Source organism: Mustela putorius, unplaced genomic scaffold (genome assembly GCF_011764305.1).
Source record: "Mustela putorius furo isolate JIRA1106 unplaced genomic scaffold, ASM1176430v1.1 tig00000475_pilon_pilon_pilon, whole genome shotgun sequence".
NCBI classification, from domain to species: Eukaryota; Metazoa; Chordata; class Mammalia; order Carnivora; family Mustelidae; genus Mustela; species Mustela putorius.
The window spans coordinates 148,103-175,716 of record NW_025421394.1 but is presented as its reverse complement, the minus strand read 5'-3'; the positions used below and the strand labels follow the sequence as shown (position 1 = coordinate 175,716).

General features: G+C 41.3%; 1 pseudogene and 1 gene segment (V, D, J or C); both read left to right on the top strand.

Annotated features, from left to right (window-relative positions):
* Positions 1–14,115: 14,115 nt before the first annotated feature.
* On the top strand, positions 14,116–14,679 carry LOC123392246. The segment is given in 2 exon segments: positions 14,116–14,245; positions 14,349–14,679. Coding segments are annotated over 2 exon segments (377 nt in total).
* Positions 14,680–20,191: 5,512 nt separating this feature from the next.
* Positions 20,192–20,740, top strand: LOC123392245 (annotated as a pseudogene).
* Positions 20,741–27,614: the final 6,874 nt, after the last annotated feature.

Sequence of the window (27,614 nt, the reverse complement as noted above, 5' to 3'; positions counted from 1 at the left end):
GAAATAATTAAAGCAGAGAAAGACAACTATCATATGATCTCCCTGATATGAGGAAGTGGTGATGCAACATGGGGGCTTAAGTGGGTAGGAGAAGAATCAATGAAACAAGATGGGATTTGGAGGGAGACAATCCATAAGTGACTCTTAATCTCACAAAACAAACTGAGGGTTGCTGGGGGGAGGGGGTTTGGGAGAAGGGGGTGGGATTATGGACATTGGGGAGGGTATGTGCTTTGGTGAGTGCTGTGAAGTGTGTAAACCTGGTGATTCACAGACCTGTACCCCTGGGGATAAAAATACATGTTTATAAAAAATAAAAAATTTTTAAAAAAAGAGAAGGTTCAGTCCAAATTGGCCCCAAGGTAAGATTTATGAAGTATACAAACAAAAACAGACAAACAAAAGGACTGATAAAAGTATATGACAAGAGAAAAAGAAATATATATATATATATATATTTGCATATATATATATATATTTGCATATATATATATATATATATATATATGCAAGTAAAGTAAGAACCTCGTCAAAAAGAACCCTTACACTGTTGGTGGGAATGCAAGTTGGTGCAGCCTCTTTGGAGAACAGTGTGGAGATTCCTCAAGAAATTAAAAATAGAATTTCCCTATGACCCTGCAATTGCACTCCTGGGTATTTAACCCAAAGATGGAGATGTCGTGAAAAGAAGGGCCATCTGTACCCAAATGTTTATAGCAGCAATGGCCATGGTCACCAAACTATGGAAAGAATCAAGATGCCCTTCAACTGAAGAATGGATAAGGATGATGTGGTCCATATACACTATGGAGTGTTATGCCTCCATCAGAAAGGATGAATACCCAACTTTTGTAGCAACATGGATGGGACTGGAAGAGATTATGCTGAGTGAAATAAATCAGCAGAGAGAGTCAATTATCATATGGTTTCACTTATTTGTGGAGCATAACAAATATCATGGCGGACAGGGATGTTAGAGAGGAGAAGGGAGTTGGGGTAACTTGGAAAGGGAGGTGAATCATGAGAGACTGTGGACTCTGAATAACAATCTGAGTGGTTTGAAGTGGTGGGGGTGTGGGAGGTCGGGGTACCAGGTGGTGGGTATTATAGAGGGCACGGATTGCATGGAGCACCTGGTGTGGTGAAAAAATAATGAATATTGTTTTTCTGAAAATAAATTGAAAAAAATTTTTAAAAATGAATAAATAAAATATTTTTTTAAAAAGAACCCCAAGTGTAAGATTTATACACTATCAGGACAAACACAAAACCACAGAAACACTGGTGGAAGGAAAAAATGGGAGAGTGTTTATAAATTCTCAGTGTGGGCGAGGAAGGTTGTTTTGATTCTTCCTGGATGTATCTTGACATCTTTGTTACAGGACTCAACATTCCTAAGATAAAGGGGATTAAGAATTGGATTACCTATAGGGGTAGCATTGATTGGGGAAAGGGGACCTTGAAGTTTAACTCTCTGTGAATATTAGAAAATAAAAATTTTAATAAGGAATAAACTAGACTAAACTAAACTAAAATTTAAAAAAAGAAATTAAAAAATAGAAATGCAAAAGGAAAACACAGGTATATGTGTCAAAAAGTTCAGGTTAGAAGGTTATGGAATTTGATGTATTGAACATCTCACTGTGACGGTAAATAGGTTAAAAAATTATCTATATAGTATGTTCTTATAATAGTTTGTATTTCTTTGGTGTTAGTTGTGATCTCTCCTCTTTCATTCATGATTTTATTTATTTGGGTCCTTTCTCTTTTCTTTTTGATAAGTCTGGCCAGGGGTTTATCAATTTTATTAATTCTTTCAAAGAACGAGCTCCTAGTTTCGTTGATTTGTTCTATTGTTTTTTTGGTTTCTATTTTATTTATTTCTGCTTTGATCTTTATGATTTCTCTTCTCCTGCTGGGCTTAGGGTTACTTTCTTGTTCTTTCTCCAGCTCCTTTTTGTGTAGGGTTAGGTTGTGTACCTGAGACCTTTCTTGTTTCTTGAGAAAGGCTTGTACTGCTATATATTTTCCTCTCAGGACTACCTTTGCTGTGTCCCACAGATTTTGAACCGTTGTATTTTCATTATCATTTGTTTCCATGATTTTTTTTCAATTCTTCTTTAATTTCCCGGTTGACCCATTCATTCTTTAGAAGGATGCTGTTTAGTCTCCATGTATTTGGGTTCTTTCCAAACTTCCGTTTGTGGGTGAGTTCTAGCTTTAGAGCATTGTGGTCTGAAAATATGCAGGGAATGATCCCGGTTGAGTCCTGATTTAGGACCAAGGATGTGATCTATTCTGGAGAATGTTCCATGTGCACTAGAGAAGAATGTGTATTCTGTTGCTTTGGGATGAAATGTTCTGAATATATCTGTGATGTCCATCTGGTCCAGTGTGTTGCTTAAGGCCGTTATTTCCTTGCTGATCTTTTGCTTGGATGATCTGTCCATTTCAGTGAGGGGAGTGTTAAAGTCCCCTACTATTATTGTATTATTGTTGATGTGCTTCTTTGATTTTGTTATTAATTGGTTTATATAGTTGGCTGCTCCCACGTTGGGGGCATAGATATTTAAAATTTTTAGATCTTCTTGTTGGACAGACCCTTTGAGTATGATATAGCGTCCTTTCACATCTCTTATTATAGTCTTTGGCTTAAAATCTAATTGATCTGATATAAGGATTGCCACTCCTGCTTTCTTCTGATGTCCATTAGCATGGTAAATTCTTTTCCACCCCCTCACTTTAAATCGGGAGGTGTCTTCAGGCTTAAAATGAGTTTCTTGGAGGCAACATATAGATGGGTTTTGGTTTTTTATCCATTCTGATACCCTGTGTCTTTTGACAGGGGCATTTAGCCCAGTCACATTCAGGGTAACTATTGAGAGATATGAATTTAGTGCCATCGTATTGCCTGTAAGGTGACTGTTACTGTATATGGTCTCTCTTCCTTACTGATCTACCACTTATAGGTTCTCTCTTTGCTTAGAGGACCCCTTTCAACATTTCCTGTAGAGCTGGTTTGGTTTTTGCAAATTCTTTCAGTTTTTGTTTGTCCTGGAAGCTTTTAATCTCTCCTTCTATTTTCAATGATAGCCTAGCTGGATATAGTATTCTGGGCTGCCTGTTTTTCTCTTTTAGTGCTCTGAAAATATCATGCCAGCTCTTTCTGGCCTGCCAGGTCTCTGTGGATAAGTCAGCTGCCAATCTAATATTTTTACCATTGTATGTTACAGACTTCTTTTCCCAGGCTGCTTTCAGGATTTTCTCTTTGTCACTAAGACTTGTGAATTTTACTATTAGGTGATGGGGTGTGGGCCTATTCTTATTGATTTTGAGGGGCGTTCTCTGAACCTCCTGAATTTTGATGCTCGTTCCCTTTGCCATATTGGGGAAATTCACCCCAATAATTCTCTCCAGTATACCTTCTGCTCCCCTCTCTCTTTCTTCTTCTTCTGGAATCCCAATTATTCTAATGATGTTTCGTCTTATGGTGTCACTTATCTCTCGAATTCTCCCCTCGTGGTCCAGTAGCTGTTTGTCCCTCTTTTGCTCAGCTTCTTTATTCTCTGTCATTTGGTCTTCTGTATCACTAATTCTTTCTTCTGCTTTATTTATCCTAGCAGTGATAGCCTCCATTTTTGATTGCACCTCATTAATAGCTTTTTTGATTTCAACTTGTTTAGATTTTAGTTCTTTTTATTTCTCTAGAAAGGGCTTTTATATCTATCAAGAGGGTTTCTCTAATATCTTCCATGCCTTTTTCGAGCCCAGCTAGAACCTTGAGAATTGTCATTCTGAACTCTAGATCTGACAAATTACCAATGTCTGTATTGATTAGGTCCCTAGCCTTTGGTACTGCCTCTTGTTCTTTTTTGTGTGTGTGTTGAGTTTTTCCGTCTTGTCATTTTCCCAGATAAGGGTATATGAAGGAGCAAGTAAAATACTAAAAGGGTGGCAACAACTCCAGGAAAATATGCTTTAACCAATCAGAGGAGATCCCAAATCGTGAGGCGGGGGAAAGGGGATAAAAAGAGGTTCAAAAAGGAAGAAAGAAAGAAAAGAGAAAAGGAAAAGAAAAGAATTTTTTTAAAAAAGAAAAAACGAATAAAGAAAAATATAAAAAAGAAAATATATATATATTAGATAAACTATTTAAAAAACGTTAAAAAAGAAAAGGGTAAAAATTAAAAAAAATATTACCCAAAAGCGAGAATAACAAAAGAAAAAAAAAATGAAAAAGAAAAAAATTAAATTAACTGCAGGACTAAAAAAAAAAAAAATCACAGGGAGAAAGCCATGAGTTCCATGCTTTGCTTTCTCCTCCTCTGGAATTCTGCTGCTCACCTTGGTATTGAAACCACACTCCTTGTTAGGTGAACTTGGTCTTGGCTGGATTTCTTGTTGATATTCTGGGGGAGGGGCCTGTTGTAGTGATTCTCAAGTGTCTTTGCCCCAGGCGGAATTGCACCACACTTACCAATGGCTGGGCTGAGTAATCCGCTCAGGTTTGCTTTCAGGAGCTTTTGTTCCCTGAGCGCTTTCCTAGAGTTCCGGAGGACAGGAATGAAAATGGCGGCCTCCTGGTCTCCAGCCCGGAGGAGCCAAGAGCCCTGGGCCCCACTCCTCAGTGCGCCCTCAGAGAACAGCGCCCAGTTACTCCCGTCTGCCTGACCTCCGGCCGCGCTCCGAGCTCACCGAGCCTGCGACCGGTTCAAGGTCACCCAGTGCTGCGAGCTTAGTGTCGGCTCTGTCTCTGTAGCCGGCTTTCCCGTTCCAATACCCGCAAGCTCTGCGACACTCAGACACCCCCGATCCTTCTGTGTCCCTGCGGGACCTGAGGCCACGCTGACCCCGCGTGGGCTTTGCCCCAGTTTAGCCTCTGGAGCGATGTCCCTCAGCGGAACAGACTTTTAAAAGTCCTGATTTTGTGCGCCGTTGCTCCGCTGCTTGCCGGGAGCCGGCCCCTCCCCCCGGGGTCTATCTTCCCGTCGCTTTGGATTCACTTCTCCGCCGGTCCTACCTTTCAGAAAGTGGTTGTTTTTCTGTTTCCAGAATTGCTGTTCTTCCTCTCTTTGATCTGCCGATGGATTTGTAGGTGTTTGCAATCTTTAGATAAGCTATCTAGCTGATCTCCGGCTAGCTGAAGTAGTCTCAGCCTGCTACTTCTCCGCCATCTTGACTCTGCCCCGCGATCAATGTGGTTTTAATTTGAATCTCTTTGATGGCTAGTGATGATGAACATTTTTTTCATGTGTCTGTTAGCCATTTGTATGTCTTCACTGGAGAAGTGTCTGTTCATCCTTTCATTTTTTTCTGAAAAATAAAATAAGAAGAGGGGAAAATTAAGACATATAAATTAATGAATGTTCTTAAATAGAATATAGATCACAAATAAACAAAATATATATAAATGAAAAAAGTAAATATAGAAAAAATAAGTATGTGTATTTATAAAAATCAAACCTAAAAAAGTGTAAGGAGCAAGCATATAAAAAACAAAGAAAGATGAATTCAGAAAATAAATCAAAAATAAAAATAGAAAACTTAAGAATCAAAAGAAAGAAAGCTAAGCCTACTTCCATGGGAACGGAAAGTGTGCCACATTTTATGATTATTACATTTGGTGAGATGGAATTGTTCTGTGGATCTTTTGGGGGAGGTGCCTGCTGTGATTATTCTCAGGGGTTTTGTCCTCATGGAAAGACACATTTTGGAAGCAGGTGACGAGGCTTGGTGTAAGCAATTGTGCCCTCCACTAGGTGCCACTGTTTTGCTTTCTGATGGCACTGATGGGTAGGGTGAATATGCCATCTGCTCTCTAGGCAGGGGTTGAAATTTCACATACACCCCACTCTTCAGTGAGCCCTCACATAAGGGCAATCAACCCCTTTCTCTCCAATGTTTCCATCTGAAATCCATGTTCACCCTACTTGTGTCTGAGCTGTTGCACCCCAGGCACATGATTGAGTTTCAAATCTTCAAAAGTAGGGACTCCTATGGTGTGGACCCATGCTATTCCTCCAGGGAAGAGTCTAATACCTTTTTTCATTTGCCCACAGGTCTCAGGAAAGAGATCACATGACCAGATTGTGGTTCACTGTTTATGGCAAATCAGACCAGAAAGCCTGCACTTAGACTCACTGTTCAACCAGTTTCCAGGCTCTTTGCCTACCATCTGTGCATCACAATGTTGCCACACATCCTTCTTGTGCCTCAGCAGATCTCAGACCCTGGAATTCTGCCCCACTTTGCCACTTCAGCACCTTTATGCCAGCCACATCCCCACAGTAGCACACTTCTAAAAGTTCAGATTTTATGCTCTGCTGCTACAATACACCGTGGTAGCTTCCAGATGCAGGCTCCATCCCTGATGTCTCCCCCACAGTTTTATCTGTCCCAAGACAACTCTCTGCACCTGCTACATAACAAAAGGAGGTTGATTTTCTATTTGAAGACTTGTGGGTTTTGTTCTCTCAGACCTCTGATTGACTTCTTGGCTGCTCAGAATGACTTGATGACTACCTAGCCGTGTTCCAGAAATCCAACCTAAGACCCCTTTTCCTCTGCCATCCTAACTACTCCGTCCCACATTTTCTTGTAGCAATGAGGGTGTGATAAATTCCTTCTGTATATGCTAAAGCCCAAACTTGAAACCCAGTGTTTTATTTCAGAATATCCTAATTTATTTCTCTATTTGCTCTGATCCAGTTGTCTTATGGTTCAATTGCTCTTCCAATGTGCAATCCCATTAAATATTATGCAATTATTGTATTATTTTGCAATAATGGCTGACATATGTTGTCCACGTACATAACCTCACTCACTAGGCAACTCAGAGAGGAATAAAAAACTCACTGCCCTGGCAGTGAACCCAGGGCTATGAGCAAGTAGTGAGGGGGCTCGCCAAGGACAAGAATTGCAGGAATATTGCTAGCACCACTCCATGTGTCCATGCAGGGAACACAGGTGCATTTTGGATGGCATGGCCAGTTTGCAGTCTTCCTGATGCACAAAATCCACTCAGGGATGGAAACTGCAGGATGTGGAGACAGAGAAGAAGTCCTGTACTCATCCAGCAAGACCAAAGGGATTGAGCTGAGAAAACCAAAACAGATAGCTCAGAGCTGCAACCTGAAATTGAATTGGAATTGAATTTCCCTGTTGCGTTTGTTGTCCAAAGGAAAGGAGACACACCATAAGAGACTCTTAATCTCAGGAAACAAAGTGAGGGTTGCTGAGGGGTGGGGGGGGGATGGAGAGGATGGTTGGGTTATGGACATTGGGGAGAGTATGTGCTGTGGTGAGTCCTGTGAATTGTGTAAGACTGATGATTCAGAGACCTGTATCCCTGAGTAATTAATACTTTACACGTTAATATATAAAAAAAAAAGGAAAACAAAAAACTATCATCTTAAAAAAAAAGTCCCTGTAGGGGAGCCTGGGTGGCTCAGTGGGTTAAAGCCTCAGGTCATGATCTCAGGGTCCTGGGATAGAGCTCCACATCGGGATCTCTGCTCAGCAGAGAGCCTGCTTCCCCTTCTCTGCCTGTGTCCCTGCCTACTTGTGATCTCTCCCTCAAATAAATTTTATAAAAATCTTTTAAAAACAATAGCCCCTGTAAATCCTTCAAAGAGGTTGAAGGGTAGCATTTTTATTTATTTATTTATTTATTTGTTTATTTATTTTTATTTACTGCTCTCCCATTAGGTTGAATTTACTAATTGAAAGTCAGAGGACTTGGAATACTGAAAGCAATAAAACATTTTTTTAAAAAACTCACAGTGGACAGGCAGATTTGTTATTTTAGGAGGGATATGATGCATGAATCCTTTTTAAATGTCCCTAGCAGAATTCAGAGACTAGAATTGGAGGAAATATTCCTAAATGTGTGGCCTCACCAGGTCCCATGTCACAGGGAGATTAGGCATGTGCTCTTGAGTCCTTTGACCACTAACCATCAGTTCCAGTGGGAGTGTCTGTGGACAACAGAGTCCATGCATCTCTGAGAGATTGTGTAAATTTAAAGATGCTGTTTTCTCAGGCTTTCCAGGAGACTGTGGATATGATCATCATGTGGTATCGGACTCCATACCAAACGGTGAACCATTTTCCCATCTTGACAACTGTCAGATGTGAACCTCAGCCATTGGATATAAAGGTGGTATCACTCAGGATAGAAAGACAAATCAAGAAGACTTTCATCTGCAGGAAGGGAAGGAGGCTTTGCTTCAGGAATGACTTCACAACGTGGGAAAGTGGACATATAAGAAATAAAACATATGCACATGCCATGGAGGGTGGACATGGGATTAAGTCCATCTACCTGTGTTCTATGGGCCCTTGAAGACTGGTTTCTTGCAATGTCCCACCTCCCAGGTTCCCCAGGACTTTGTTGCTGATGATGACACATAGGAAGGAAATACTCTGACTTTCTTTCTGAGTTTCCTTCCAAGTACTGAATCAAAGTTATAACTAATTTGTCTCTGCCTTGCAGCATGCTACAACAGAACATTTCACTAAAGGCTTTGATATCACCTTGGGACACCAAAGAGGTGAGAGACTGCAGAAGATCTGTGGGAAGTGACAGCCAAACTTCCTCCAGTACCTTGATGTAAAATCAATTTTACTGCATTTCCAGATGCCAGGTAACCCCCATTATGGGTGGACATAGTGGCAACATTCCCAAAGGTGACAGGCAGATCCAAAGGGACTGGGACAAGGGAGAGATTCTTTTGAAAGTAACTGTGGGAGAAGAAGGTATGTCCCAACAGACCTTTTCCTGTCTCCCTGACCAGAATCTCTCATTGCCACAGAGACACAGATCCCACATCAGACATAAGTTTGTGTCCACACGCTGATACTATTGCCACATAAAATTACTCACCAACTCCCTTAGTGAACAGGGATTTGAATGATATGCTGTTCTTTAATCCATTGTTACAAAAGATACCCTGGATTTCTGCTCCATGGTTAGCCCCTACTATAGTTTTGGGCATCAAGCTTTTCCAAAAATGCCTTAAACTTATGACATAAACATATTGCACATGTCCTTCTAGCATCTTCACAGGAACTTCCTAATTTTAATTATGTTTTATCTATATTTTCATGATTGACAATGAGCTTTCAAAAACACCTATGTAAAGTAGACTGAACAGGGCAGAGAAACTCGCATATGATGCAAAATTATTCCTCTGCATCTTCTTCAGGTTCATAGTTGTTGTGGAAAGCATATAAATAATATATTTCCTGAGTTCCTCAGCTATATATCTAGGGGGAGAAGCAAATTTATTGTAATATCAGACACTGGAAACAACTTCTTTTTTATCTTTTTATTTTATTTTAATTTAATTAATTTATTTTCAGAAAAACAGTATTCATTATTTCTTAAAAAAATAAAATCCTGCTATGTCCATTCTTAGGACAGGTGCTAATCATTAAAACCAGTGATTCTTTTTTAAGGTTTATATCATATTAATTGTTTCAGACACATTGTATCTTGGTAGTTTTTACTTTAAAAAGAAAGAAACATCTTTAACAACTGAAATCTCACCTCCAACAGGAATCTCTGCACTCCCACAGTACTCTTCCTGTCTGACGTTAATCAGTCACATCTTATCTTGTGTTCCAATGAGGTGTTTAGGTCTCCTCTCCATTAAACACTGGAGCAGCTCCAGTGGAGACCTGTTTATCTAGCAAAACACCAGTTTGCAGGGACACACTGTGGAGAACCTCTGGATAGAACAAAACAGCAGTCAAGTTTGCAACAACAGAGGGTCCTTCCCAGAAATTATGGGAATTCTGACAATCTATATATGTGCATGAGACAGGAGCTTTGCAAAATGGATAAGCTAGAGTAACAGATGTATTTCTTAGGAAAAGTCAGTAAATTTCTATCAGAGGATGTGCTCATTGTTCAGGAAATTTTCAGAATACCTCTGAGTGTGCCAGGACAAGCTCCCTCTAGAATATGGCCTAAAAGAAGAAGACTCTGACATTCTCTGGTAGATAAAAGTGCAGATTTTGAGCTTCAGAACGAAGGGGAGCCTGCACCATAAATGAAGGCAATCAACATGGTCCTGAGAGAGAGAACCCAATTCTAGGCAGACCATGATGAGGAGACATAGATGGTCACTAAGAAGCAGAGGGTCTCTGGGAAGCAGGAGGCAGTGGATACCCATGTCTCAATTCTAAGCTATTTGCACTGAAGTAATGTAAACCCTCTGCACTGTCTCACATGACCATTTCATCATGGTTGTGTCTGGAGGGGGTAGTTTGGAATGGAGAAAATGGGGTAGAAGTATCCTTCCTATTTGTACTTCTCAAGGACACTATTTCCAGAAACCTCAACATAAAGGGTGCATTTCTCCTACCTGAATGAAGCAAAATAAAAAGCGGGCAAATTATGTTGCAAAAATTAAGCCAGATGGAAATACATGAATGATAGTGATGCATCAGAGAACTGTTAATACAAGGTGCAGGGTGGGAACGAGAATGTTAGAGAGGATAGACAGACAGAAAGGACCATAACATGGACAAAAGGAGAAACAGAAAAGCCAGAAACAGAAAAGCCAGAGATAATCAGACACAGTGAACAAACCCTCCAGGAATCCACAAGAGATATGAGAACTGAGGTGGAAGTGCCCTTCTCACAGGATGAAGGATGGAGACCTAAACACTGGGGCTGATAGCTGGGTGCTCCCCTTAACTGTCTCTTTCTCTCACTCATGGCCAATTAGTCAGCAAGTCTTGCCGGTGACAAGTTCAAGACACACTCAGAATCCAACCATTTCTCACCCCTTCGCTGCTGCCACCCTGGACAGAGCTCCTATCAGTTTTCACTTGGATGCCCTCAAGAATCTCCTCACCTTCCAGATTCCAATATCCCATGTCCCTGTCTCACTCCTAACTATTCCCCACACCAGAGTCAGTCAGAGAACCCTTTACCATGTGGAGAAAGAGAGGGTTGTTGCTGGTTTGTGGCTTGTCTTCCCTCCTCAAAGGTCAGCCCCATGAAGGCAAGTTCTTCTATTTCTGTTCACTGCTGTATTCACAGAGTCCAGGGAGGGCTACAGTTTGTGCAGTTAGAACCAAATAAATATTAGTTAATGAACTACACAAACAGTTATAGAACTATACACTAGATTTCTGGGTAAAGAATAAAGGATCGGGTGTCTGGGTGGCTCAGTGGGTTAAGCCGCTGCCTTCAGCTCGGGTCATGGTCTCAGGGTCCTGAGATCGAGTCCCGCATCGGGCTCTCTGCTCAGCGGGGAGCCTGCTTCCTCCTCTCTCTCTCTGCCTACCTCTCTGCCTACTTCTGATCTCTATCAAATAAATAAAAAAAATCTTTTAAAAAAATAAAAGAATAAAGGATCTGCATTTTGTATTTATTTGTGGGTTTTCAGAATGATTGGGGTCTAGAAATCATGTCTCTCACTCGCTTTCTTTTTTTTTTTTTTTTTGGTCATTATCACTGAGATTACAATGGCCTCTTCATAATGTTCACTGCATGAACTAGTGGAAAGAATGTCCGATAGGTTGTCTACATTACATGGTGCCTAGAACTGGCCTGGACAGAATACGGATGCTGTTCTGTCCCCACACACAAGCGCAGGTACATGTAAAGAGCAGAGGTCATAAGCAATGGCCAGACTGCAGGAAAACCATCATTCAACATGAGTTGAATGAATTCTGCACCAGCACACACAGTGCAGAGGTGACGAAGATAACTCTTGTCTTCGAGGATTAAGAAAATTGTAGGCATCTCTGCTTCTACCTGCTTGTGAACAAGTACCATGGTGGTATACGTGTTCTGAGGGAGATGCACACGGGGAACATTGGGAGCCACGAAGAAGTAAGTGATTATCTTACCTGAGGAGGCCATGTGGTCAGGGAAGGACTTCTGAGGAAGTTTTTAGCTGAGATGAACTATGTCTCAGGACGATGTCTAGCAGATGAGAAAAGGCACAATGAGGGAAGAAGGCAGAGACTGTGTGAAGCCCAGCACCATGGTCGCCTTCCCGAGTGGATCCTGGGAGGAAGTTAACAAAACGGGGAAGGGCAGGAAACCCTTATGGCACACATTCCTCTAAGGACAGAACCTGTGCTTTCCAACACTCATGGACACTCCTCCTCTCAAACTACCATTTCCCCCTAGAAAGGTGACCAATAAAGGGGCTTAACTGAGTTGAAAACATTGGGAAACAAAATCAGAGAAGGGAATCAACTATCTACTTTCCACTCCAGTTTATGGGAGGACTGATGCATGTCTGTAGAGCACGGTGTTCCCTGTTATTGTCAGCACCTACAAGGAACAATGTAGGTTCACACCAGCTCTGTCCCAAAGCATGACATGGCTGCCGGGAGGCTCGATGTGGGGTAACACAGTCTTCTTCCTGGTTGTGCAGCTCCTGAGGCATTCCCATTGGATTTCCACTCCTTTGTTCTAAATGCACTTTGTACAAAGAAACGGACAGAATCTGAAGCAGAGATCATGTTTTCAGGAAAGCAAAATGGTTTTTATCTTCCGATTAAAAGAAAACCAGGAGGGTGGCAGAGTAGCAATACTTTTGCACTGTTTTGACAGAGACTACATTCTAGTCACAGTTAACACCCACAGTCAAGGTCCACAACGGCTCAATGTAAGTAAGTTCTTGGGACAGTAGGAGACACGCATTTGTCGAGCCTCCTAATAGGCCTCAGTAATGCAGGAAAACTATTCTCAACAAAAGGAGATTCCACACATGTCCGGTACACTCTGTGGGAGTGTGGGCAGGTGTGGCTGCAGAAATGGGTCCTCTCCATGCACTGGTGACAAGGAAAGAAGGCTCCTGGTTTGAGGCAAAGAGCAGCTGCTGTTCCCAGGTGGTGCCTGCAGCTCACAGCTGAGGTTAGCAGTGGAGCTGAGTGGAGAATGTGGGAGTTATGGGCATAGTCAGAGGCTGCAACTTGACATGACATCCACAGGCTGGTGCCTGAGTGTCGGATTTGTTCAGGCACCGGTTTCTTCTGCAGCAGGACAGCTCCCCAATGCTGTGCTTCCTCCTGGTGCCTCACGTCCATGGACAGGTCTTTCTGAGCTTCTAACTCAACCGTCTCTGGTCCACTTCTTGTTGCCCTTAGTTCTCTTCTCCACAGACAGCAGAAAAGCTCCGGAACAACACGAGAGTTCTTCTCTTTTTGGAGCAAAGAACTCCTGGGCCCAGAGAGTGTGTGGGTGAGGCTGAAGCAAGTGGCTTCTTTCTGCTCTTTCAGATCTTCCTCCAGCTGGTGCTTCCAACTGCTGCCCTCAGAGCTGTCATTCATTAAAGCCAGTGATTCCTGATGCAGACAGCAACACGACTGTATCCACAAGGATTGATTCTGGGGCAAAGAAGAGCTACAGAGAAAGTGCATAGAGTACAATGACCCATTTATGAATCCTACAAAATTAAAGCCAGTATAAGGTGACATGAGGAAGAACAATAGTTATGTGGGAACAGGGAGGACAAGGGAAAGTGAAGGAGGAATTCCAGGGGGAAATCTGGACATTTTAGGGAGAATTGAGGCACTCACTGTCCATAATGTTGATTGTGACACCTGTGTTTATTTATCACACACTCCGTATATGGGCCGTTCATCTTGTGTCGCATATACACATTGAATTTATTATAGGTAATAACAAAGTTGATTTTAAAGGGACGTAGAGAGAGTGAATGTTACAGATACGAAAATACACCTGCATGATGCCGATTTTCTCTGTATTTATGGTAAAGTATAAAATAAGCAAAATCAATCCATCCCCATTAGAGGATGGGTTCCATATGCCTCATAGCCTGACACTCTGTCCTGCAGATGATTCGGGGTGAAGGGCAGCAATTCCTGTGGGGGGAGCACTGACCTAGATGCTGGGGTCAGTCTCACCCCATATATGTTCATGGACACCCTACAAACACAAGTATACACCCTGGAATGTTATATAATAAAAAGCATTTTCTTCAACATTTATATTAGCACTAAAAGGTATTCACAACTGCTTGGGTCACTGCCTCTCTGTCAGACTAGATCCCAAGCTGAATATATAGCCAGAGGACATGCAAATAGGGTCCCCCGTCTGCTGATTAAAACAGCCCAAACCTGACTCTGCAGCTGGGAGAGGAGCCCCAGCACCAGGATTCCCAGGTGTTCCAGTCAGTGCTCAGGACCGAACACAGACAACTCACCATGGAATTTGTACTTGGCTGGGTTTTCCTTGTTGCTCTTTTAAAAGGTAATTCATGGTGAACAACAGACATTGAGGATGTGAGTGGATATGAGTGAGAGAAGACATGGGGGTGTGACCGATCCTTTACTGGGGTATCTTGTGTCTGCAGGTGTCCAGTGCGAGGTGCAGCTGGTGGAGTCTGGGGGAGACCTGGTGAAGCCTGGGGGGTCTCTGAGACTCTCCTGTGCAGCCTCTGGATTCACCTTCAGTAGCTACTGGATGCACTGGGTCCGCCAGGCTCCAGGGAAGGGGCTGCAGTGGGTCGCATATATTAGCTATGATGGAAGTAGCACAAGCTACGCAGACTCTGTGAAGGGCCGATTCACCATCTCCAGAGACAACGGCAAGAACACACTGTATCTGCAGATGAACAGCCTGAGAACCGAGGACACGGCAGTGTATTACTGTGCAAGAGACACAGTGAGGGGACATCAGTGTGAGCCCAGACACAAACCTCACTGTAGGACGGGATCTGGACCACCAGGGGTGCACACCACTCACCAATTCTGTCTTTAAGCCCCAGGAACAGGTGCAGCTGGAGGAGGATATGTGCAGGTTTCCTGTCAGGGTCTTTGCCATTCATGCCTTCAAGCTCTTTCCCCAAAGGAGCCTCTCTGGACACATGATTCCATGCTTCCTCTTCAGTCTCTGATTTAGAAATTTGGGACAACAACTTTATGAACAGCACAAAAGACAGTGTCAATTATACTTGCTTGTTCCTGTCTCTAAATACCAATGAATTACAAATATCTCCATGTATGTCATCTGAACCTTACAGGATTCCCAACTACACTCTCTGTTCATTAGAGGATCACTCAGCTCAGTGTGCAAGCTTGTCAAAACCAGTGTAAAGTGCGTGCTGGATATGAGCCTACAGAGGCATCAACAATGCAAAGCAAGAGAATTAACAGCCCTGGTAGAGTGTCAAACTTGAACTGTACTCACAGTATCAATATTAATGAAAAAATGGAATAGAAGAGGAAAACTGCACCAGGATGTTGTGTGGACAGAGTTTGAAGGTCACAAACAATCACAGAGACACACATACACACCCAAGTGAATATAAAACTTTTTAAATTTAATTTTATTTTCTCAGAGTTCCAAGAATCATTGTTTATGCACCATGCCTTGTGCTCCATACACTAGATGCCCTCCTTAATACCGACCACCAGGCTCATCCATACCCACACCCCCTCGCTTCCAAAACACTCAGTTTGTTTCTCAGAGGCCACAGTCTCTCGTGGTTCATCTCCCCCTCTGATTCACCCCATTTCATTTTTTCTTTCCTTCTCCTAATGTCATCTGTGTTATTCCTAATGCTTCACAAGTAAGTGAAACCACATGATAATCGACTCTCTCTGCTTGACTTACTTTACTCAGCATAATCTCCTCCAGTACTGTCCATGTTGATACAAAAGTTGGGTATTCATCCTTTCTGATGGAGGCATAATACTCCATAGTGTATATGGACCACATCTTCCTTATCCATTCATCCATTGAAGGCATCTTGGTTCTTTCCACAGTTTGGTGACCGTGTTCATTGTTGCTATGAACATTGGGGTACAAGTGGCCCTTCTTTTCACTACATCTGTATCTTTGGTGTAAATACCCAGTACTGCAATTACAGGGTCATAGGGAAACTCTATTTTTACTTTCTTAAGGAATCTCCACAATGTTTTCCAAAAGCGGCTGCTCCAACTTGCATTCCCACCAACAGTGGAAGAGGGTTCCCCTTTCTCCACATCCCCTCCAACACATGTAATTTACTGTCTTGTTAATTTTGGCAATTCTAATTGGTGTAAAGTGGTATCTCAGTGAGTGGGGTTTTTTTTATGATAAAATTAATTTTTTTATTTTCACCGTAACAGTATTCATTATTTTTCCACCACACTCAGTGCTCCATGCAATTCCTGACCTCTATAATACCCACCACCTGGTACCCCAACCTCCCACCCCCCTGCCACTTCAAACCCCTCAAATTGTTTTTCAGAGTCCATAGTCTCTCATGGTTCACCTCCCCTTCCAATTTACCCCAACTCCCTTCTCCTCTCTATCTCCCCAGGTCCTCCATGCTATTTGTTATGCTCCACAAATAAGTGAAACCATATGATAATTGACTCTCTCTGATTGACTTATTTCAATCAGCATAATCTCTTCCAGTCCCGTCCATGTTGCTACGAAAGTTGGGTATCATCCTTTCTGATGGAGGCATTATAATCCATAGTGTATATGGACCACATCTTCCTTATCCATTCGTCCGTTGAAGGGCATCTTGGTTCTTTCCATAGTTTGGCGACTATGGCCATTGCTGCTATAAACAATGGGGTACAGATGGCCTTTCTTTTCACGACATCTGTATCTTTGGGGTAAATACCCAGGAGTGCAATGGCAGGGTCATAGCGAAGCTCTATTTTTAATTTCTTGAGGAATCTCCACACTGTTCAAAGTTTTATAGCTTGTAGGGTTAGGGAGTTACTTGCCTATTTTTAAATTTTGCTTCTTGACTATTCATTTGTTTTATTTTAACTTTTGTATAGTTGTCTTCTGTTTATGTCCTTTGTATGTGACAGAAGAATAGAACAACACAACCAGTAAACATTAACATACTCTATGTATCTCAACTCTACTCAGTTAAACCAGTAACACCAGGAAGCTCTTGGAAAGATGCAGATGACATCTTTTGAGGGGAAAGACTAAGGTCCAGTCCTGAGGCCCTGATCATTGCAGGGCTGGTCCACACGTCAGGTGTGGTGGAAGAAATGAGACTCTGTTGGAGATGCTTCAGTGTGAAATCATGTGGTGTATATGCTTGTCACCATTGCATTTCAAATATTTAAGATTCTACATATTATGTGGGGTCTTTTTCCTAAAATAAACAATTAAAGGCAGGCATTTTTAACAACTAACAGAGAAAATGTATGCTCATATGTTTAGTGAATGGTTTATAGTTTCATAACAATTTCAACATTTTCTCTAATTTAGGTAGAAATAGAGAAATTATGTCCCAAATGGATATTCATTGGGATCTAGAGTAAAGAGACTCAACTCCGTGCCTTTATCCATTTTCTCCCTGACATAATTAACAAAAACAGTCATGACTCTCTGTGTGGTGCCATATGGGTTGGCATTTCCTAACTCGTCTGTGCCCACACCTCACTGGCAGCTGTCCAAACATCTTGCATCCCACATCCTGCCCAAGTGTGTTCATCCTGAGCTTCTGGGCCAGGCTGGTTCACAGCGGTGCATCTGAGAACTCATGAAGCATGGACAAGTGTCAGCTGGCCTTTCTTTGCACCTCCCATTCCTCCGCAGGAACAAGCCCAAGCTTGAGAATGCATGTTTATGATGTGTTGTTCCCGGGTCCTCACTGTTGGACACCACACATGTATTCCAGTACCTGCTGCATTTTTCTTATTTTATATTTAATATAAATTTTATTAGTTACCACACAGTGTAATATTGCCTTCTGGAGTATAATTCAGTGATTCATCATTACATACAACACCTAGTGTCATCAAAACTGGTGCCTTCTTTCAAGCTCATCATCCATCTCCCCAGTCCTCACTCGTCTCCCTCCAACAACCTGCAGTTTATTCTCTATTACTAAGAGTCACTTATGGTTGTTTCCCTCCTTCATTTTTTTCTTTTCCTACTTCACTTATGTTCATTTGTTTTTCATCATAAATTCCACATATGAATCATAAATGGGAGAAGATATTTGGAAAATACATATGTGATAAAGTTTAATATCCATAATCTATAAAGACTTTCCCATACTCAACATGCAAATAATACAGTTAAAAATGGTCAGAAGAAAGGAAGTAATAAAAACTTATTGAAATAAGACATCCAGATGGTTATCAGGTACATGAAAAGATGCTGAACGTTAGCCATCATCGGGGAAGCACAAATCAAAACCATGGAAAGATGTCACCTCATACCTGACAGAATGACTAAAATCCAATACCTGCTGAAGACAATTCTCAGACCAATGGAAATTTCATTAGTGATTCACATCAATTATAATTGGAAGCATATAGAGAAGTGGTTTCTAGGACTATTCCTCCCAGGAAAAGCAGCTGACCCTCACCTTACTGAGAGAGGAGACATTTCCCATACAATAGAATGTATGAATTTACCCTCAGGAGGGAAAAACTTCAGCGGCTTAAGAGCACCTGATAGATCATAGGGACTTGATCCAACATTCCTGCTCACATCTGAATACAATAAATATTGGATATTGTAGCCTATGAGCAGAGTGAGGAGCTCAAGTAAAGGAAGTAAGTATGAGGACATATCCTACCAATAGGACAATCCATAGTGGTTATGCTGAGAGGGTAACTCTTTGCATGTTGGATAAATGGGGAAGGCAAAAGAGAAGTCCCTGTATCTCTGCAAGGGTCTGTGACAGCTGCTGGTGCACTGGGACCAACAGGGTGCACTCACAATCCCTCTGACTCAAGAACCATGAAGTTCATGATCCAGGACAAGAGGTTGGCTGATGGCTGGTCTCTTCTTGATGGTTTCCAGCTAAATACTCTGTTAACTTCTCCCACACAGAAACACAGTAAACAGTTTGTAAATCTGTGGAAATACAAAAGAGTCCTCCATTTTTGGAATAAACCATCAAAATGACAAAAACCAACTTGCCAAGGGTGAAGCACTGGGATAAATATAATTGATATCATCATGACAATAAATATGAACATAGAAGTACAATGATCCCCATTTCAGAAATGAAGAACTGTCTTTAACTAACAGCATGTGTTCTGATCTCAAGTGTTCTGATGTTAATTGTTTAAATAATAATTCCATTCTTTTATCTTTATTTAAAGTTTTCCATGGATGTGTACAGAGAGAACAGGTATAAATGTCCTTGTGGCTGTTGATAGCCCACAGCAACTCCACAAGCTCTGTGAGATTCTGTCAAGGATTCTCAGTGTCTCCAAGTTTTGTGACAGAAAGACCTGGTTGCTCCACAAATAAGTGAAACCATAGGATAATTGATTCTCTCTGCTTGACTTATTTCACTCAGCATAATCTCTTCCAGTCCCATCCATATTGCTACAAGAGTTGGGTATCATCCTTTCTGATGGAGGCATAATACTCCATAGTGTATATGGACCACATCTTGCTTATCCATTCACCTGTGGAGCATAACAAATAGCATGGAGGACAAGGGGAGATGGAGAGGAGAAGGGAGTTGAGGGAAATTGGAAGTGGAGGTGAGCCACGAGAGACTATGGACTCTGAAAAACAATCTGAGGGTTTTGAAGGGGTGGGGGGTGGGAGGTCGGGGTACCAGGTGGTGGGTATTATAGAGGGCACGGATTGCATGGAGCACTGGGTGTGGTGCAAAAATAATGAATACTGTTATGCTGAAAAAAAAAAAAAAAAAGACCTGGAAGCCACACATCAGTCTACTGGGAATTCTGGAAATTCAGGAATTTCCAGCTCTGTCTGCAGGAGGTTCAAGGGAGCAAACAGTTCCCATGGTGAGGAGTACAGACTCCGACACTGGGGCTCAACTTCACCTGCTGTACTCACCTGGAGATTCACACAGCCATTCTGTGCTGCATTGTATACATACCCACCTGTAAAATACTGGTAAAATGGGTACCTAATCACAATGATGGGGTGCATAGTGAAAAAAGGAATATAATGTGTGATAAGCAGTTTCTCTACCAAAATCACAAAATAAAAGAGTACAGTTTCCTCAAAGATCTCATGGTGACCAAACTCCCCCAGGACCCTCACAACTGCTGTAGGTCACTGCAGTCATGAGGATGCTACCTGGAAAATTTGATATATACTTAGGGAACATGCAAATAGGGCCTTCTCTCTGCTGATTAAAACAGCCCAGCCCTGACCATGCAGCTGGGAGAGGAGCCCCAGCACCAGGATTTCCAGGTGTTCCAATCAGTAATGAAGACAAGACACAGACAACTCACTATGGACTTTGTGCTTCGCTGGGTTTTCCTTGTTGCTATTTTAAACAGTAATTCATGGTGAACAAGAGACCTTGAGTATGAGAGTGGATACGAGTGAGAGAAATGGTGGAGCTGCAACAATTTTCTGAGCAGGATGTCTTGTGTCCTCAGGTGTCCAGTGTGAGGTGCAGCTGGTGGAGTCTGGGAAAGACATGGTGAAGCCTGGGGGATCTTGAGACTCTCCTATGCAGGCTCTGGATTCACCTTCAGCAGTTACCACATGAGCTGGGTCCACTGGGCTCCAGGGATGTGGCTGCAGTGGGTCACATGGATTAGCAATGATGGAAGTCGCAAAAGCTACACAGACTCTGTACAATTCAGCATCTCCAGAGACAATGGCAAGAACACGCTGTATCTGCAGATGAACAGCCTGAGAGCCAAGGACACAGCCATGTATTACTGTGAAACGACACAGCGAGGGGACATCAGTGTGAGCCCAGACAGAAACCTCACTGTAGGAGAGGATAGGGACCACCAGAGGGTGCACACTCCTCACCAATTCCGTCTTTAGGCCCAGGAGAAGATGCAGATGGAGGTTATGGGCAAGTTTCCTGTCAGGATCTGGCGATTCTTCTCCAGAGAACACTTTCCCTAAGGGCCCTCTCTGCACACATGATTCTGTGCTTAACTTTTCACTCTCTGAATTCAAAAATTTGTTCTAATGGGAAAACAATTATATTAAAATGCACAAAATACAGATTCATTCATGTTGTTTATTCCTGTCCCTAAATATCAATGAATCGCAAATATCCTGATGCTCATCAACTGAACCTTTGCAGGAATCCCAGAGGCACTCAGTATGTATCACATGTCCACCAAGATCAACGTGTACACTTGATAGAAAAAGCATAAAGTGCATGCTGGACATGAAGCCATAAAGGCATCAATAATCCAAAGTAAACAAAGTAAAGCAAAAATAATGAATACTGTTATGCTGAAAATAAATAAAAAGTAAATTTTTTAAAAAGACCACAGATTCACTTTTGCATATGATGCCCTTCATAGTGAAATAGAAAAAAATGTTGTTGATATTTAATACATCCTGAAGTTCATGTAATTATATTAAACAGTTGTACATTTTAAAAAGTTAAGAAGAAGAAGAAATGGTCTTTGGTGGGGGGTGTCACTGTTTTAAACAATCCTCATAGCATCAATGTTAGTGACAACATCAGAAAACAGTGAAACCCCACCAAGTGTGGTGTGGATGTAGAGCCTGAACATTACACACACACACACACACACACACACACACACACACACAAAAGAGTATAAAACCTTCATAACTTTCTCTTACTTAATTTTTCTGCAGCAAAGATGGTTCCAAAAACAGAAATACAAAGCATACAGGAAGACCTCAAGAAGCAAGAAAAATCTAAAAGACACCACCTAACATTACACTTAAAGGATCTAGAGAAAATGCAGTGAAGCTAAATACAGCAGAAGGAAGGAAGGAAGGAAATACTAAAGACTAGAGCAGAAATAAATGGTATAAAAACCAAAAACAGCAGAACAGATCAAAGAAAACAAGGTCTAGTTCTTTGGAAAAAATAAAATAAAATCGAGAAACCTCTGCCTAGATTTATCATAAAGAAAAGAGAAAGCCCCAAATAAATCAAACAAGAAATCAATATGTTTCTCTGTGGAACAGACAGAGTCTTGAGGGGTGCGGGTCAGGGGATGGGATAACTTGGGGACGGGTGGTAAGGAGGGCACATGCTGGGAGGAGCAGTGGGTGTTATACACAAATAATGAATTGTTGAGCACTGCATCAAAAACTAATGATGGTAGCTAACTGAACATAATTTTAAAAAGAATTTAAGCAGATAATGTTGTGATAAAATAAATAAATAAAGCTACAATTCTAGGATGAACATTTCCTAATCCAAATCCTGGAATTATCTTCAAAATTTTCTGTTTAAACTAGAAGTGGCTGTGGGGGATGAGGTAACTGGCCAAAGGGCATTAAGGAGGCATCTCATGGAATGAGCACTAGCTATTATAGGCAACTGATGAATCACTAAATACCTCTGAAACTGGTAATGCACTCTGTGTTACCTGAACTGAATTTAAATTAAAATAATTCAAAGCATAATATAAGAAATCAGTGTGATTGAGTGTGTCATTCAAAGTCCTTGTTTTGAAAAATGCTGATGGAATTTTCATCAGGATGGCACTGAAAGTACAGATTGTTCTGGACATTTTAACAATGTTTATTCTTCCAATCCATGAGCAAGGAATGCTTTTTCATTACTTTGTGCAGGAACAAACAATCCTAAAATTTGTATGGAACCAGAAAACACCCGGAATTGCTACGAAATGTTGAAAAATAAAAACCAAACTGGAGGCATCACGTTTCCTGATCTCAAGATATACTACAAAGGTATTGTCACAAAGGCAGCATGGTACTGGCAAAACACAGACACATAGACCAGTAAAACAGAGACCCCAGTAATGGACCTGCAACTCTATGATCAAATAATCTCTGACAAAGCAGGAAAAAATATCTAGTGGAAAAAAGACAGTCTCTTCAATAAATGGCGCTGGGAAAATTGGAAAGCTACATGCAAAAGAATGAAACTTGGCCATTCTCTTACACGGTACACAAAAATAAACTTGAAATGGATAATAGGCCTCAATGTGAGGCAGGAATCTATCAAAATTATAGAAGAGAACATAGGCAGTAACGTCTTTGACATCAGCCACCGCAACATCTTTCAGGATACGTCTCCAAAGGCAAAGGAAACAAAAGAGAAAATGAACTCTTGGGACATTGTAAATATAAAAACCTTCTGCACATCAAAGAAAACAGTCAACAAAACAAGGAGGCAACGCATGGAATGGGAGAAGATAGTCACAAATGACGTTAGACAAAGGACTGATACAGAAGATCTATAAAGAACTCCTCAAACTCAACACACACAAAGCAGATAATCATGTTGAAAAATGGGCAGAAGACATGAACAGACACTTCTCCAAAGAAGACATACAAATGGCTATCAGACACATGAAGAAATGTTCATCCTCACTAGCCTTCAGGGAGATTCAAATCAAAACTACATTGAGATATCACCTTACACCAGTTAGAATGGCCAAAATTAGCAAGACAGGAAACAACATGTGTTGGAGAGGATGTGGAGAATAGGAAACCCTCTCACACTGTTGGTGGGAATCCAAGTTGTTTCAGCCACGTTGGAAAATAGTGTGGAGATTCTGTGGAAATTAAAAATAGAGCTTCCCAATGACCCTACAATTGCCCTACTGGGTATTTACAACAAAGATACTGATGAAGTGAAAAGAAGGTTCATCTGTACCCCAATGTTCATAGTCATAGCAATGGCCACAGTCCCCAAACTGCAGAAAGAATCACGATGCCCTACAATGGATGGATGGATAAGGAAGATGTGGTCCATATACACTATGGAGTATGATGCCTCCATCAGGAAGGATGAAAACCCAACTTTTGTAGCAACATGGACGGGACTGGAAGAGATGATGCTGAGTAAAATAAGTCAAGCAGAGAAAGTCGATTATCATATGGTTTCATCTATTTGTGGAGCATAACAAAAAGCATGGAGGACATGGGGAAATGGAGAGGAGAAGGGAGTTGGGGTAAATTGAAAGGGGAGGTGAATCATGAGAGACTATGGACTCTGAAAAACGATCTGAGGGGTTTCAAGTGGTGGGGGGGTGGGAGGTTGGGGTACCAGGTGGTGGGTATTAGAGAGGGCACAGATTGCATGGAGCACTGGGTGTGGTGAAAAAATAATGATACTGTTATGCTGAAAATAAATAAATGAAAAAAAAAAACTGGGAACGATCCCAAGCCCAATCACCAGCTTAAAAATGGACACATTGTGCTCTATGTTATCTTTGAAATGTTGCCCATCATTAAAAGAATAGTTTATTGCAGCTTCCTGATGGTGCATAGGAGAAGAATGAGCCACAAGCAAGTCAGCTGCAAGAGAATGGTACCACGGGGCAACAGTAGAAATGATTGTCACCCTGAGCAACTTCTCAGTCTCATATTTATTAGAAAGTAGGTAACAACCAACAAAGAAGATGGAGTAGGTTACACATTGACCATAAGTCTTGTAGATAAGTCATAAGAAAGGAGAAATATGTCTGGTCACATAATACATGACCTTTAGTGACCAAGCCCAAAGAAAAGGATTGTTTGACTAACTGCAATCACTCTCTGGGGTAGGGGACATCACGGAAAAATGTAGCAGGCAAAGAGAAAAGGAGGGATTAGGTTCATCTGTGAGGCAGAAAGAAAAGAGAGGAATGAAGGTCAAGGACCTAGCAGGCACTAATTCCACTAAACATGTGCGAAACTGAAAGAAGAAAAGAGGAAACTAACCATTCTAAGTAGAAAATAGTATGAATCCTTGGAAAATTAGAACAATCCATAGAAGCACCACCGTAAAAAGATAATGATAGAAGTAGATTGTTCTCTACCCAGTGTCTGCAGGGGGAGGTGTCCACTCCCCAAGGTCACCAGGTGGTTCTGAAGGTCTTGTGTTCCCTGTGTGCACACAGAGACCAGAAGCTTCTACTATATCCATGAGAATCCTCAGGTTGAGATGCTGGATTGGAGGGGCCTTCTGCCTGCAGGGAATAACCAACTGATCCTTTAGTTGTTGCTGTCAGCTCAATGTGTGTGACCTCTACCATCCCAGGGAATCCTAACGACAATGTAATGAGATGAGGAGGAGGAGGAGGAGGGCTCTCAGGGAAGCACTTAGGTCAGGAGACAGCAATCTCATGATGGTATTAGGGCCTTTACCCACCAGGACTGGGAAAGATCCTTGCCTCCTGGCCCCGTGTGAGGTGACAGGGAAAGGACACTCTTAGATGTGTAGGCTCTCCAGTCTCCAGATCTGTCCACACCTTGACATGCGACTTCCAAGACTACAGAAGAGAATGTGGGAAGTAGGTGTGTGTTGTTTAAAGTCACTCAGTCTTTGTACCTTGTTACAGCAGCTGGAACAGATGAAGACATTAGTGACACATGAACCCAAGCACTGATGCTCTGGAGTTTCTCTGCTGCTTTTGTTGTGCAAAGTACCTGATAAGTTCCTTCAGTGAGATTCAGAGTGGGCTTGTCACATGTTCCCTCCCGCAGACAGGACTAACCAGTTGACTATCCCAGGGCTCTGTGAAATGATGCAGTGGACACGCACAAGGAGAACCTTGGTACAAGGGAGTCAGGGTTTCCTAGAATTTCTGGAACTTTCACTTAAGGGTGATGATTTTTCAAACTTTCCAGAAGATGTGATGTGATGACTCTGTGGGATTCGATTCTGATCATCACATAACAGAGTAGTGTTGTACTGAAAGCCCTAAAGGTTAAGCTCTTTTGTTCCCTAGTTCCTTTCAGGATTCTTTCCTTCTCTGTGTTGTGTTTTGTCAGTTTGACTATGATATGCCTTAGAGATCATCAGCTTTTGTTGCATTTAATGTGAATTCCCTATACTTCCTGGATTTTGATGTCTGTGTCCTTCTGCATATTATGGAACTTTTCAGCTACTATCTTACAGAATAAACCTAATCCCTCCTTTTCACTCTGTCCATCTCCAGAGACGCTTATGATACAAATATTATTATGTTTTTAAAAGGTCCCTGAGTTCCCTAAGTCTACCTTTGTGGTCCATTATCTTGGATTCCATCATCTTCTCAGTCATTATTTTCTATAATTTTATCTTGAATACCACAGATTTGCTCCTCTCCATCCATCCTTATGTTTTATGGCCTCCACTTGGGATTGTGTCTTGGTTTTAGAGCTTGTTTGTTTGTTTTTAATTTGGACCTGATTCAATTTTAGTTCATGTATCACTGCAGTAAGGGATTCTTAGTGTCTTCTAACTTTTTTTCAAGTCCAGCTAGTATACTAAAAATCATCACTTTAAATTCTAGTACAGACTTCATATTTATGTTTGTATTGATTAAAAACCTGGGAATGAGATCTACATCTGACTCATTCTTTTATGGTGAATTTTTCCATCCTCTCATTTCTTTTCAATATCTTCTTTTTTCAATTTTTATTTTATTTTTTCAGTGCTCCAATTATCATTGTTTATGCATCACACCCAGGGCTCCATGCAATACATGCCCTCCAGAATGTCCCCCACCAGGCTCACCTGACCCCCCACTACCTCCTACTCCAAAACCCTCAGTTTCTTTCTCAGAGTCCAGTTTCTCAGGATTCATCTCACCCTCAATTTTCCCCAATTCTGTTCTTCTCTCCTTCTTTAAAAATCCTCCGTGTTATTCTTTATACTCCACAAGTAAGTAAAACCATATGATAATGGACTCTCTCTGCTTGACTTATTTCACTCAGCATAATCTCCTCTTGACGTGTCCATGTTGATGCATAAGGCGGATATTTATCCTTTATGATGGAGGCATAATACTCCATTGTATATATGAACCAAATCTTTATCCACTCGTCTGTTAATGGGCACCTTGACCCTTTCCACTGTTTCACAAATGTGGCCATTGCTGCTATGAATATTGGGGTATACATGGCCCTTCTTTTCACGACATCTGTATCTTTGGGGTAAATACCCAGGAGTGCATTGGCAGGGTCATGGGGAAGTTCTATTTTTAATTTCTTAAGGAATCTCCACACTGTTCTCCAAAGAGGCTGCACCTACTTGCATTCCCAGCAACAGTGTAAGAGGGTTCCCCTTTCTGCACACCTTCTCCAAAACACGTTGTTTACTGTCTTGTTAATATTGGCCAATCTAACTGGTGTAAAGTGATATCTCAATATGTTTTTTATTTGAATCTCCCTGATGGCTAAGGATGATGAACATTTTTTCATGTGTGTGTTAGCCATTTGTATGTCTTCATTGCAGAAGTGTCTGTTCATCCATTCATTGTTTTTTTTTTTTTTTCCTGGAGAATGAAATAAGATGAGGGGAATAAATTAAGACAAATAAATTAGGATTTGTCATAATGAATGATTCTTAAATAGAATATAGATCACAAAAATAAAATATATATCAATGAAAAAATTAAAAATAGAAAAAATAAGAATGTGTATTTATAAAAATTAAACCTAAAAAATGAGGAGGGAGTAATATAATATGTAAAGAAAGATGAATCAGAAAATAAATCAAAAATAAAAATAAAAATAAAAACAAGAATAAAAAGAAAGAAAGCTAAGCCTAATTCCTTGGGAACTGAAAGTGTGCCACATTCTATGATCATTAAACTTGCTGAGATTTAATTGTTCTGAGGATCTTCTGGGGGAGGTGCCTGCTATGACTATTCTCAGTGGTTTTGCCCTCATGGAAAGGCACATCTTGGGAGCAGATGACAGGGCTTCCTGTAGGTGTGTCTGCCCTCCACTAGGTGCCACTGTTTTGCTTCCTAATGGC